At 43.7% G+C, this 15245-nt stretch overlaps 1 protein-coding gene across 18 annotated transcripts in view; it reads right to left on the bottom strand.

The window, feature by feature from the left end:
- rapgef6 (Rap guanine nucleotide exchange factor (GEF) 6) overlaps positions 1-15245 on the bottom strand; it is a 187406-nt gene that overhangs the window by 116554 nt on the left and 55607 nt on the right. For all 18 annotated transcript variants that reach the window (XM_077224609.1, XM_077224617.1, XM_077224624.1 and 15 more), the window contains one exon: positions 13096-13165. In XM_077224609.1, the coding sequence (XP_077080724.1) occupies positions 13096-13165 (70 nt within the window). The remainder of the gene's footprint in view (positions 1-13095; positions 13166-15245) is intronic.

Here is a 15245-nt window from a genome sequence, read left to right as displayed (position 1 = left end):
CTACTAACTCTCCTGACTGCTTTGTCGGACTAAAATGGCAGATGGCGGATTATGATTGGTCAGATCGCCTGTCAATCAAACTCCCTGCGAAGGATGAATTGGAATCAGAGGCGGTTTTATGCCAGTTTTACAGTTTAAGACCTTGTTATTAACCGTAACTAAAGGTGTAGGACTTCATGAATTACGTCCAAAATATATTCCTACTACCACTTCTGATCTTCACTATCAATGTGGTGTGATCAGCACATAAAAGCTTATAAAATGCTATAAAAGCATTTTATAGTGGAAAATATCAAGTAGCTGATGAGTTTGCATCGGCCTGAGCGCAGACATATCCTGATGTCACATACAGGCAAACCTAAAATTATTCAGACACCTTCTACATTTCTCACATTATCACAGTTTATTCGCTATAGTTTAGAAAATGGTAATAAAATATGACTAGAAATCAGTTGATATTTGACTGGTTTTGTCCGTCCTTCTGTTAGAGTCTCACACATGAATTATGTTGAATATCTCTCAGAATATTCATGATCAGCTCAAAGTGTCTGGATAATATTTGGTCCCGAATTTGTATAAATGTTACTGGTAGTCACTGTATGAAGAATATTTGGGTATTATATGTCACATTTTACTTTATTTTGCTCTCCTCAATTACATAAATGAACTATAATGTCCTGCACACACTAGTGAAAAAATATCAAAAATTATATTTGGTGTCTGAATAATTTTTGGTTTGACTGTACATCGAACCGCATGTTTCCCATTAGGTCCTGTGGCATAAACACTCTGATCTCTGATACACACCGAACTACAGCTACATCCTAAGAAGAGTCAACACATGCCTTACTCCAGGACAGCCAATGAGAGAGCTAGTTTACTCCAGGACAGCCAATGAGAGAGCTAGTTTACTCCAGGACAGCCAATGAGAGAGCTAGTTTACTCCAGGACAGCCAATGAGAGAGCTAGTTTACTCCAGGACAGCCAATGAGAGCGCTAATTTACTTCAGGACAGCCAATGAGAGCGCTAGTTTACTCCAGGACAGCCAATGAGAGCGCTAGTTTACTCCAGGACAGCCAATGAGAGAGCTAGTTTACTTCAGGACAGCCAATGAGAGAGCTAGTTTACTCCAGGACAGCCAATGAGAGAGCTAGTTTACTTCAGGACAGCCAATGAGAGAGCTAGTTTACTCCAGGACAGCCAATGAGAGAGCTAGTTTACTTCAGGACAGCCAATGAGAGCGCTAGTTTACTTCAGGACAGCCAATGAGAGCGCTAGTTTACTTCAGGACAGCCAATGAGAGCGCTAGTAGAGGGATGAACCCTGAGCTTTCATTTTCAGATAGAGTTCATGACCATCAGCTCATGCAAGATAAAGCTCATATAATGGTTCATTTCCTGAACCACACTGGAGAACAACAGATAAGATATATAATTACACACACACACAAACACACACACAGACTCCAGCTCTACCCGGTGGAGACACTGATTTTTTTTCAGTGAGAACTGAACTAAAAGTTTTTGACCACACATAATTGCATGTATTTGCAATTAAATGAAAATGTATATATATATATCAATTTATATTAAATGCAAATTTAAAGTGCTTTTTATCCCATTTAAGTACCTCTTTATATGTCATTTCATTACTACTTTGAAATAAGTTTAAATTGTTCTGCTGACAAGCATTTATGGCACAATAAAATGCACTTTAAATGGTCATGAAACCCTAAACTAATTATTTTTTGATTTTTTTAACAGAGGTATGTGTTGAACATCATTAAAGACAATGTTAGCATCTGTTAGATTTAATTGTTGGGGGAAGCTGGTTAAATTTTTGTCTTCTGGGTTTAAAATCTACATCATGTTCACTATAGCATCGTTTCTCAACAGGGGGGTCGCGGCCCACAAGGGGGCCTCAGCGAGCTCTTTGGGGGTGTCATGATTCTGCCCTCGTGTCCTTGATTTTCTCTTGTCTTGAGGCAGGATCATGACAGAATCATGTTTTGTGTGCAAGCACATGGTCTTGTTTTGAACCATGTGCTTGTGTTGTCTCGTTACGTTACCCTGCCCCCTTGTTATCCTCGTCTCGTCATTATTGTCTAGTCAGCTTCACCTGTCTTTGTCATTAGTGTCTCCCTATTTTATCCCCTTGTGTTTGCTGTCTTGTGTCGGTTCATTGCCAAACGTTACTTGTGAGTATCCTGTGAAAGTCTTGTCATTGAAGGTCTAGTCATTGTTAGTATCTCTCGAAGTGTTGTTTGTTTTCTAGTATTTTGTCAGTGTCGTTGTCTAGTTAGTCACCCAAGTCCTGTCTTGTTTTGCCCCCTCATGGGCTTTGTTTTCCCCTTTCTGTCTTCAATAAATTGTGTGAAGAGCTTTCAGTCTGCTTTTGGGTTCGTCAATCTGCATCCACGTAACAGAATGAACCGACCATCAAAGAACCCAGCAGACAGTATGTCCTTCCAATCGGAGTTCCGGGAGCGATGCTGGTCGTCCACACCAACCAACGGTGAACGGGTCATTTGCCCTATCCCGTCCCAGGGTGAGCAGATCATGAGGGATTATGCCCGTCTATGGGATCTCTTTTCCCGGGAGGATCTGCAGGCCTCTTCCACAGGCTCTCCACCCTCTGCTAGTCTGCCGGTGATCCCGGAGGGTCGTGTTATAGGCGTCGCGACGCTTGGGGACCAGGCTGGCTCCCTCACGACTCCTGGCACTTCATCTACCCCCTTCAGTCTTCGTGGAAAACGAGGAAGACGGCTGTCGTGGGAGTCGGCGTCAGAGTCCTCCTCCGCAGAGTTGGCTGTACCTGCGGTGGTTTCCGCTGAGCTTCCCCAACCCGTCTCAGCTCCGGCGATGGTCTCTGCTTCGCGACCTAGGAGAAAGAGGAGGAAGAGGGGAGCCTCCCGTTCTTCGCCCGCTGCAGTCACAGAGCCCGCTGCAGTCACAGAGCCCGCTGCAGTCACAGAGCCCGCTGCAGACAGCGCTTCTTCCGAGTCCGATTTGAGCGCTTCATCCGAGTCTGTTTTCATGTGTGCCGAGTCTGATTCAGTGAGTTCTTTTCCCGCTCCACAGCCGTCTGCTACGTCCCCTGTTATGTGTCCTGTTCCTTTTCCCGCTGTTTCCCCAGTCAGAAGTCTTGTCTCGCCACCCTCAGCTTCCCCTGTCGTGATTCCCTCTCCGTCGTCCACTGTTCCTCCTGTCCCAAATCGACCCCGGACTGTTTCCTCCAAGACTCCTCATGTGTCCCGATCCAAACCTGCCCGGATTCCTCGCCCTAAGCCCTCAGCCCGTTTTCCGAAGACCCCCAGCACACCCATCCACCCTGGACCACCCCCCATGAACTCTGTGTTTCCTCCGCCACCTCTTCCTTGTTTGTTATTTTTATTGTTGCATCCTAACCCTGTTGTTGTGTTTTCGTGTTTGCCGTTACTGTTATTTGTCATGTTTTGTTGGTTTGTGTCAATGTCTCAGTCTGTCATGTCCCGTGTTTGATGTCCCCTTGAGGAGCGTCTGGTAGCCGCTCCTTAAGGTGGGGGTTCTGTCATGATTCTGCCCTCGTGTCCTTGATTTTCTCTTGTCTTGAGGCAGGATCATGACAGAATCATGTTTTGTGTGCAAGCACATGGTCTTGTTTTGAACCATGTGCTTGTGTTGTCTCGTTACGTTACCCCGCCCCCTTGTTATCCTCGTCTCGTCATTATTGTCTAGTCAGCTTCACCTGTCTTTGTCATTAGTGTCTCCCTATTTTATCCCCTTGTGTTTGCTGTCTTGTGTCGGTTCATTGCCAAACGTTACTTGTGAGTATCCTGTGAAAGTCTTGTCATTGAAGGTCTAGTCATTGTTAGTATCTCTCGAAGTGTTGTTTGTTTTCTAGTATTTTGTCAGTGTCGTTGTCTAGTTAGTCACCCAAGTCCTGTCTTGTTTTGCCCCCTCATGGGCTTTGTTTTCCCCTTTCTGTCTTCAATAAATTGTGTGAAGAGCTTTCAGTCTGCTTTTGGGTTCGTCAATCTGCATCCACGTAACAGAATGAACCGACCATCAAAGAACCCAGCAGACAGTATGTCCTTCCAATCGGAGTTCCGGGAGCGATGCTGGTCGTCCACACCAACCAACGGTGAACGGGTCATTTGCCCTATCCCGTCCCAGGGTGAGCAGATCATGAGGGATTATGCCCGTCTATGGGATCTCTTTTCCCGGGAGGATCTGCAGGCCTCTTCCACAGGCTCTCCACCCTCTGCTAGTCTGCCGGTGATCCCGGAGGGTCGTGTTATAGGCGTCGCGACGCTTGGGGACCAGGCTGGCTCCCTCACGACTCCTGGCACTTCATCTACCCCCTTCAGTCTTCGTGGAAAACGAGGAAGACGGCTGTCGTGGGAGTCGGCGTCAGAGTCCTCCTCCGCAGAGTTGGCTGTACCTGCGGTGGTTTCCGCTGAGCTTCCCCAACCCGTCTCAGCTCCGGCGATGGTCTCTGCTTCGCGACCTAGGAGAAAGAGGAGGAAGAGGGGAGCCTCCCGTTCTTCGCCCGCTGCAGTCACAGAGCCCGCTGCAGTCACAGAGCCCGCTGCAGTCACAGAGCCCGCTGCAGACAGCGCTTCTTCCGAGTCCGATTTGAGCGCTTCATCCGAGTCTGTTTTCATGTGTGCCGAGTCTGATTCAGTGAGTTCTTTTCCCGCTCCACAGCCGTCTGCTACGTCCCCTGTTATGTGTCCTGTTCCTTTTCCCGCTGTTTCCCCAGTCAGAAGTCTTGTCTCGCCACCCTCAGCTTCCCCTGTCGTGATTCCCTCTCCGTCGTCCACTGTTCCTCCTGTCCCTAATCAACCCCGGACTGTTTCCTCCAAGACTCCTCATGTGTCCGATCCAAACCTGCCCGGATTCCTCGCCCTAAGCCCTCAGCCCGTTTTCCGAAGACCCCCAGCACACCCATCCACCCTGGACCACCCCCCCATGAACTCTGTGTTTCCTCCGCCACCTCTTCCTTGTTTGTTATTTTTATTGTTGCATCCTAACCCTGTTGTTGTGTTTTCGTGTTTGCCGTTACTGTTATTTGTCATGTTTTGTTGGTTTGTGTCAATGTCTCAGTCTGTCATGTCCCGTGTTTGATGTCCCCTTGAGGAGCGTCTGGTAGCCGCTCCTTAAGGTGGGGGTTCTGTCATGATTCTGCCCTCGTGTCCTTGATTTTCTCTTGTCTTGAGGCAGGATCATGACAGAATCATGTTTTGTGTGCAAGCACATGGTCTTGTTTTGAACCATGTGCTTGTGTTGTCTCGTTACGTTACCCCGCCCCCTTGTTATCCTCGTCTCGTCATTATTGTCTAGTCAGCTTCACCTGTCTTTGTCATTAGTGTCTCCCTATTTTATCCCCTTGTGTTTGCTGTCTTGTGTCGGTTCATTGCCAAACGTTACTTGTGAGTATCCTGTGAAAGTCTTGTCATTGAAGGTCTAGTCATTGTTAGTATCTCTCGAAGTGTTGTTTGTTTTCTAGTATTTTGTCAGTGTCGTTGTCTAGTTAGTCACCCAAGTCCTGTCTTGTTTTGCCCCCTCATGGGCTTTGTTTTCCCCTTTCTGTCTTCAATAAATTGTGTGAAGAGCTTTCAGTCTGCTTTTGGGTTCGTCAATCTGCATCCACGTAACAGGGGGGTCGCGACATATTTTGAAAAGTGTTAAACAGTGAGCATTAAAGCAACAGCAATTCGTAACTTTTTTTGTTCAAAATTTACTACATTTATATCATTAGCGAGTACAGCATGAATCCATTTTCCAAACCGTGTTTTTGTCTTATCCTGAGTCACTATGGTACACCTATAATAAGTGTTTATTTTGGGACTATTTTACACTGGTTCGGGTCATACCGCTGCGGTGTAACCCAGTGCCTGCGTGACTCGTCATAGACATAAACAGAGAGAAGTAGTTCCGGCTACAATGTTCTTCCACAGGACGCATTATTCTGTTAATAAACGCATGTTTATTAATGGCTAGAGCGCCAAACGATCATGTTACATTAGCTCATTTTATTCACGATCCCCTGGCTGACCAAAAAATGGGTTTTCAACGAGGTCCCAGACACCAGTCATTTTGTAATAGGCTATATTAATTATTTTTTCCCTGCACACAGTGTGAATACTGATATTTTTGTTATTGCATTTCAAATAGGGCCAATTAATAGGCTACTCCTAGGCTTACGTTTTTGAATTTACAAATGGCCTACTCATGTTTTTGTTATAGTATTTTCAATATTATACGCTATTAATTGTGCATAAACATATCTGGTTATAGTAATAAACATACTATTTGTTTAAAAACAAAATATTTTGTCATCCTTGCTGCAAGCTTACAAGAGGGTCAATATCATTAAATGTGAAGGGGGCCCTAAAATATTTTCCTGGGAAAAAGGGGGTCTCAGACAAAAAAAGGTTGTGAATCACTGCACTATAGTACTTAGATGACGAATCGGTGTCTCATAGCTATTCACAAGACTGAGTTTTCTTATCCTATGAGAAGACACTGACTCTTAATTATTCATGACACAATGTGGTGCTTTACAATAAAAATGGTTGTTTGAAAATAAATATATCAAAATCATCCGACATCGTTGTTTTACCTTTTATTTTTTTTTATTTTAAACATCACGCGTGACCTTTCACCCTGATGACGTAATGTGTGTCGCATCACAGCTCGTGCAAGACCAGCATTAGTGGTTAAAAGTATATAAATGTTTATTGTGTTATAAATGTGCGCTGGTTTGTCTAGATCAGACTCTTATTCCTCGGCTGGATCGTGTCGAGACTTTGAAGCTGCACTGAAACTCACATTTGGACCTTCAAGTAGTGTCGCTTTCCTCAACGAAAATTACGACTAAATATCGTCGTCAACGAACCTTTATCACGTGACGAAAACGAGAAGAGACGCAACGTAAATGCTGGTCATGTGACAATGACTATAATTAAATGTATAGAGAGCCTAAGCCCCGCCCCTCCGCTTCCGGCTCATGGGACCTCCTTTCGGGAAAATGAGACAACTTATCTTTTTATTCCGTCTGAACTGTGCCCTGAATTACACACATGATGTTTGTCAATTTAAAAGCTCATTATGAAAGTCAAGAAAGTCACAGTTTGTCATAAAACAGAAGAGTAACATTTAGTTTTATGTGAAAATCGCTCAATGAACTACATCTCTCGTCTCGCACTATGTTCGTCACCAAGCTCGTGTGTGTGTGTGTGTGCGTGTGTAGTGTGGTACAAAACACACAGGCATGACGGCGTAACGTTACGATTATAACGTTAGACTATAGAAAACATGACAGACGTTAGCTTCAGTAAAGTTAGCTTAATTCACTGAGAGAAAAGGTTTGACGTCACATGCGCGCCTTTTGGGTTTGTAGTCTTTGTAATTGCGTATTTTCACAGTCTTATACCTCGACAGTTTTACATCTAACTGCAACTTTCTTGACTTTAAAATGCATCTTTTAAATTGACAAACATCATTATGTGTAATTCAGGGCACAATTCAAACGGGATTCAAATATTTGTTGTCTCCCGCCATTGACTACCATACAATATATTTCCGAAATATGGTCCCATGGTCCACCGGAAGGGGAGGGGCTTAGGCTTTCTATAATGCAATTTGTTGACACATAAAAACTAGACTAAGGGCTCTATTTTAACGATCTAAAACCCAAGTATCAAGCGCAAAGCGCAAGTAACTTTGTGGGCGGGTCTTGGGCGCTGTTTCTATATTACTGGCGGGATAAATGACTCTTGCGCCCGACGCAAGTTTAAAAGGGGTTGGTCTGAAATAGCTTCATTATTCACAGGTGTGGTTTGGGCGTTACGTGAAATAAACCAATCAGAGCGTCATCCAACATACCCTTTAAGAGCAGGTGAGCATGTTGCATGGCGGATTGTTATTATTATGGCGCATTTACCAGGCGTGCTTCAGAATCGGGTCTCAACCGAGGATGTTCTCGTCAGGGCCGTAAAAGAAAGAGAAGTGACATTGGGGAGGGGACAAACCCACCCAAATCAATAGAAAAAAATATGAGAAAGCTCAACTTAACTGGTAAGTTAAAGAGTAAGGTTTTTAATGTACTTACATTATGGTAAAGGTGATTTCGCAGTCTTCAGATTTTTTTTTCCTGGTTCTTGACGGACAAACTAATTTGTCAGATGTCCTTATATACATATGTGTCTTGCCACTATTGGGCAAACAGGTCTGATCCGTCATTACTACAATTTGCCTGAAAAATTTGGGTAAATGTGTAAGCTAGATTTATACCTATTTTTCACATCTTCATGGACACCACAATGATTTCCTTTGTGTGGTAATATTTTTCCTAGTTATAATGTATGATTTGCAAAATTAAAAACTGCTGCATCTGTGTTGATGAGAGAATCAAAGTGTATGCGCGTTGTGCACCCGCTACATTATGGCCAAGCATGCGCTTAAAATAGCATTATGAACAACGCGCAACGCGCCACTGACTTTAGACTAGGTTTTTTTTGGTCAGTGGCGGAATTGTTTTCTGGAAGTGCAAAATAGCACTAGGGAATGTTTGCGCCGAAACACGCCTCCTTTTTGCGTCGACCAGCCCAGGGAGCGCAAGTTCCTTTCCTAGTTTAAAATAGGAATGATACATGCGTCAGTGTACAAAGTCAATTGCGCCGGGTGCAAGATAGGGCCCTAAAAGTGGTTTACAAAATGAAAACTATGCTAAAATGTCTCTTCATTTTCATTGACCAAAACGAGACAAAATATTATAACGTTATTTCGACTTGTTTAGTCGCGTTATTATTATTTTGCGGTATTTTTGTTTCCTGTGTCTCACTTCAGGGGCTGCGCTGCGCAGATGACATCACTTCCTCACGCCACACTCGCGGCGTTATTTAGCAGATGCAGCTGCGTGAGTTAGCGTAAACGACAACAAACAAAGTTAAGTCTGACACAGAGAAAGGGACCGACGGTTTCGTCTTTGGGAGGAAAAGAAGAAACGACATTTGGAAAAACTTTAATTTCATCGTGTGTGTACTTCTAACATGTTTGGTTGGTAAAATAAATATGTTGTAAATTCAAATCAGAGCGTCTCCCGTGTCTGGATGTATTCTTGAGTCTATAAGGTAACAATTATATAATAAGATAACAATGGGTTTGACTAAACGAAAATTTTGGTTTTGTCTATACTACTATGTACTTATACTATATTGACTGGGTTAAATAGAATTGCATTACTAAAAAGAGACTAAGGCTGCGTTCACACTGCAGGGGCTTAATGCTCAATTCCGTTCCGAAAGGCTGTTCACATTTCCAATTAAATGCGACCTTTTGTGATCTCCTGTGTGAACATGAACGTGAAATGACCCAGAAGTGACCCGCATGCGCAGAAGAGTACTCAACGGTCATAGTTGTTGTTTATCTTCTCATTCCCGCTTACTTCAACGCAGAATTATGACGTTTGTCGCATATCAATGACATGCGGGTCGGATACATGTGACCTGGCCGTTCAGATTGAAGTCGCATTTCAAAAGATCGGATGCATATCGGATTTGGACCACATACCCAAGTGGCCTGGGTCGCATTTGAAAAGATCGGATCTGTGTCGGTCAGACTGTCATGAAAAGATCAGATACAGGTCGCATAGGGGCAAAAAAATCGGAATTGGGTCGCTTCAGCCTGCAGTGTGAACGTAGCATAAAATACAATTTTCATTGACTAAAATGCTCAGACTTTAGAAACTTGACTAGACTAAAAAGAGTATGAACGTGACAAAAACGAATAAAAACTAAAATGACAGCTTGACGAAAAGACTAAAACTAAAATTAAAACAGACCACCAAAAACAACAACCCCTTGGACTCCATTAAAGTCACTAGCCTATATGGAGAAAATCCTGGAGTGTTTTCCTCAAAAACCTTCATTTCTTTCCCAAGTGAAGAAAAGAAACACATGACCATCTTGGATGACGTGGAGAAGAGTAAATAATCAGGAGACTTTACTTCTGAAGTGAACGACTCCTTTAATGATATTGACAGCTTTAGTCTGTGTGTCAGTCTGACCGTCTGATGTGTGTGTAACGCAGTCTGAACGTCTGATGTGTGTAACGCAGTATGAACGTCTGATGTGTGTGTAACGCAGTCTGAACGTCTGATGTGTGTGTAACGCAGTCTGAACGTCTGACGTGTGTGTAACGCAGTCTGAACGTCTGATGGGGGTGAAACGCAGTCTGAACGTCTGATGTGTGTGTAACGCAGTCTGAACGTCTGATGTGTGTTTAACGCAGTCTGAACGTCTGATGTGTGTGTAACGCAGTCTACGCAGTCTGAACGTCTGATGTGTGTGTAACGCAGTCTGAACATCTGATGTGTGTGTAACGCAGTCTGAACGTCTGATGTGTGTGTAACGCAGTCTGAACATCTGATGTGTGTGTAACGCAGTATGAACGTCTGATGTGTTTGTAACGCAGTCTACGCAGTCTGAACGTCTGACGAGGGTTTAACGCAGTCTGAAAGTCTGATGTGTGTATAACGCAGTCTGAACGTCTGACGTGTGTGTAACGCAGTATGAACGTCTGACTTGTGTGTAACGCAGTCTAAACGTCTGACGTGTGTGTAACGCAGTATGAACGTCTGATGTGTGTGTAACGCAGTCTGAACGTCTGATGTGTGTGTAACGCAGTCTGAACGTCTGATGTGTGTGTAACGCGATGTGTGTGTAAAGCAGTCTGAACGTCTGATGTGTGTGTAACGCAGTCTGAACGTCTGATGTGTGTGTAACGCAGTCTGAACGTCTGACGTGTGTGTAACGCAGTCTGAACGTCTGATGTGTGTGTAACGCAGTCTGAACGTCTGATGTGTGTGTAACGCAGTCTGAACGTCTGACGTGTGTTTAACGCAGTCTGAACGTCTGATCTGTGTGTAACGCAGTCTGAACGTCTGACGTGTGTGTAACGCAGTCTGAACGTCTGACGTGTGTTTAACGCAGTCTGAACGTCTGATGTGTTTGTAACGCAGTCTGAACGTCTGATGTGTGTGTAACGCAGTCTGAACGTCTGATGTGTTTGTAACGCAGTCTGAACGTCTGACGTGTGTGTAACGCAGTCTGAAAATCTGATGTGTGTGTAACGCAGTCTGAACGTCTGACGTGTGTGTAACGCAGTCTACGCAGTCTGAACGTCTGATGTGTGTAACGCAGTCTGACCGTCTGATGTGTGTGTAACGCAGTCTGAACGTCTGACGTGTGTGTAACGCAGTCTGAACGTCTGACGTGTGTGTAACGCAGTCTGAACGTCTGACGTGTGTGTAACGCAGTCTGAACGTCTGATGTGTGTAACGCAGTCTGACCGTCTGATGTGTGTGTAACGCAGTCTGAACGTCTGATGTGTGTAACGCAGTCTGAACGTCTGATCTGTGTGTAACGCAGTCTGAACGTCTGACGTGTTTGTAACGCAGTCTGAACGTCTGACGTGTGTGTAACGCAGTCTGAAAATCTGATGTGTGTGTAACGCAGTCTGAACGTCTGACGTGTGTGTAACGCAGTCTACGCAGTCTGAACGTCTGATGTGTGTAACGCAGTCTGACCGTCTGATGTGTGTGTAACGCAGTCTGAACGTCTGATGTGTGTAACGCAGTCTGACCGTCTGATGTGTGTGTAACGCAGTCTGAACGTCTGACGTGTGTAACGCAGTCTGAACGTCTGATGTGTGTAACGCAGTCTGAACGTCTGACGTGTGTGTAACGCAGTCTGAACGTCTGACGTGTGTGTAACGCAGTCTGAACGTCTGATGTGTGTGTAACGCAGTCTGAACGTCTGACGTGTGTTTAACGCAGTCTGAACGTCTGATGTGTGTGTAACGCAGTCTGAACGTCTGACGTGTGTGTAGCGCAGTCTGAACGTCTGATGTGTGTGTAACGCAGTCTGAATGTCTGATGGGTGTGAAACTCAGTCTGAATGTCTGACGTGTGTTTAACGCAGTCTGAACGTCTGATGTGTGTGTAGCGCAGTCTGAACGTCTGATGTGTGTGTAACGCAGTCTGAACGTCTGATGTGTGTAACGCAGTCTGAACGTCTGACGTGTGTGTAGCGCAGTCTGAACGTCTGATGTGTGTGTAACGCAGTCTGAACGTCTGATGTGTGTAACGCAGTCTGAACGTCTGACGTGTGTGTAACGCAGTCTGAAAATCTGATGTGTGTGTAACGCAGTCTGAACGTCTGACGTGTGTGTAACGCAGTCTACGCAGTCTGAACGTCTGATGTATGTAACGCAGTCTGACCGTCTGATGTGTGTGTAACGCAGTCTGAACGTCTGACGTGTGTGTAACGCAGTCTGAACGTCTGATGTGTGTGTAACGCAGTCTGAACGTCTGACGTGTGTGTAACGCAGTCTGAACGTCTGATGTGTGTGTAACGCAGTCTGAACGTCTGACGTGTGTGTAATGCAGTCTGAACGTCTGATGTGTGTGTAACGCAGTCTGAACGTCTGATGTGTGTGTAACGCAGTCTGAACGTCTGATGGGTGTGAAACTCAGTCTGAACGTCTGATGTGTGTGTAACGCAGTCTACGCAGTCTGAACGTATGATGTGTGTGTAACGCAGTCTGAACATCTGATGTGTGTGTAACGCAGTCTGAACGTCTGATGTGTGTGTAACGCAGTATGAACATCTGATGTGTGTGTAACGCAGTATGAACGTCTGATCTGTGTGTAACGCAGTCTACGCAGTCTGAACGTTTGACGAGTGTTTAACGCAGTCTGAACGTCTGACGTGTGTGTAACGCAGTCTGAAAATCTGACGTGTGTGTAACGCAGTCTGAACGTCTGATGTGTGTGTAACGCAGTCTGAACGTCTGACGTGTTTGTAACACAGTCTGAACGTCTGATGTGTGTGTAACGCAGTCTGAACGTCTGATGTGTGTGTAACGCAGTATGAACGTCTGACGTGTGTGTAACGCAGTATGAACGTCTGATGTGTGTGTAACGCAGTCTGAACGTCTGATGTGTGTGTAATGCAGTCTGAACGTCTGACGTGTTTGTAACACAGTCTGAACGTCTGATGTGTGTAACGCAGTCTGAACGTCTGATGTGTGTGTAACGCCACTCACCACGATCATCTCAGACGGCTCTAAAGTGATGCATTCACAGCCTCTTCTTCCTCCACGCTGAGTCCCAAAACTGCACACACATATAGAGACACGAATCAGGGCAACAAATCTCACACATATCAAATCTCAATCACAATCAGAAAACCACGTGTTAATTTCCACAAAGACAGTCTATATGGTTATGTAATGCCCAATTATGATGAGCCCATGAGAGACACTGAACAGCTGGCCGTCTTGAAAACTAAAAGACAACATTAGTGAAGATGATTTTCTGTAATAGCTATTAAACACTGCTAATGAAAACAGGCTCGTGGGGGTTAGGGGTTGAACACACTAGCTGATGTTAGGCTTGATGTCCACTAGTCGCTGGTCATGGCCTATAGAGGGCGCAACAGGATAATAAATCTTTGAAGTCCACTTTTACGCTCCGTTTCCAGCAGTTAACATGACAAATAAATGCGTACTCGGAGAACACTCCACAGGATATGTCTGATTATATCATCCGGATGCTCAATGCTGATCGTGTGAATGCAGGTTTTGCACAGCTTATTGTACAGGAAAGTTATGGTCATTCTAAACTGCTACTGCATTACACGCACACGCACACACACACGCTTAAGCACACACACACACTCAAACAAACGCACGCGCACACACAAACACACACACACACACACACACACACTCAAACACACACACACACACTAAAACACACACAGCCGTTTTTTCATTTTCTACTTTCAACTTTAAATGAGAAAACTAAAGAACGCAACGTACACAGACCAGTAACATAGTGACTAACAAAGTTAGACCTGTTAGATCATCATTTCACATAAAACAAGAGTAATTGGTTTTAGTTTATTTTGATGGTGCCTTTAACACATTCTGTAGACTATAAGTAACATTGCACCAACATCTCTACAAACTCTCATTATAGTGTTTGTAGAGTATTAGTAGAGTATTAGTAGAGTATTAGTAGACTGGTAGGGTTATGGTTAGAATAAGTTGACATGTAGTTGCAAAGTTACTTATAGTAAGTAGAATGTCTGTTGAAGAGAATCACAATAAAGTCAACAGATATTAAGCACACTACTAATACTCTACTAGCTCTCTACTAGCACTCTATTAATACTCCACTAGTACTCCACTAGTTCTCCACTAGTACTCTACTGATACTCTACTAGCACTCAACTGATACTCTACTAGTTCTCTACTAATACTCTACTAGTACTCTGATAATACTCTACTAGTAGTCTATTAAAACTCTACTAGTACTCTACCAGTGTTCTACTAATACTCTACTAGTACTCTACTAATACTCAACTAGCACTCAACTGATACTCTACTAGTTCTCTACTAATACTCTACTAGTACTCTGATAATACTCTACTAGTAGTCTATTAAAACTCTACTAGTACTCTACCAGTGTTCTACTAATACTCTACTAGCACTCTAATACTCTACTAGTACTCTACTAATGTTCCATTAATACTCTACTAGCACTCTACCAATATGCTACTAATACTCTACTAGTAGTCTATTAAAACTCTACTAGTACTCTACCAGTGTTCTACTAATACTCTACTAGCACTCTACTAGTACTCTACTAATACTCCACTAATGCTCAATTAATACTCTACTAGTACTCCACTAGTACTCTACTAATACTCTGCCAGTACTCTACAAATACTTTCCTAGTACGTTACTAATACTTTGCTAGCACTCTACAACATACTTTTCTAATACTCTACTAGTACTCTACTAATGCTCTACCAGTTTCTAACTAATACTCTACTAGTACTCTACTAGCACTCTACTAATACTCTACTTGCACTCTACTAATACTCTACTAATGCTCCATTAATACTCTGCTGGTACTCCACTAGTACTCCACTAATACTCTACTATTACTCTACTATTACTCTACTATTACTCTACTATTACTCTACTATTACTCTACTATTACTCTACTAATACTCTACTAATACTCTACTAATACTCTACCAGTACTTTTCTAATACTACACTAATACTCTACTTTAGTTACATCGTCAACAGATGTTCAAAAGGGACCATCAAAATTAAGTGTTACCGAGTCATTTGTAATTTAAATAAAACAAGAGTAATTTGTGCAGTTAGTGCACGAGCAGC

The sequence above is a fragment of the Siphateles boraxobius genome, unplaced genomic scaffold (genome assembly GCF_051911475.1).
Source record: "Siphateles boraxobius isolate OS27281-9 unplaced genomic scaffold, OSU_SipBor_1 125, whole genome shotgun sequence".
Classification (NCBI taxonomy): domain Eukaryota; kingdom Metazoa; phylum Chordata; class Actinopteri; order Cypriniformes; family Leuciscidae; genus Siphateles; species Siphateles boraxobius.
Note: the sequence above shows the minus strand (reverse complement) of the source record. Positions and strands in the feature narration are given on the sequence as shown.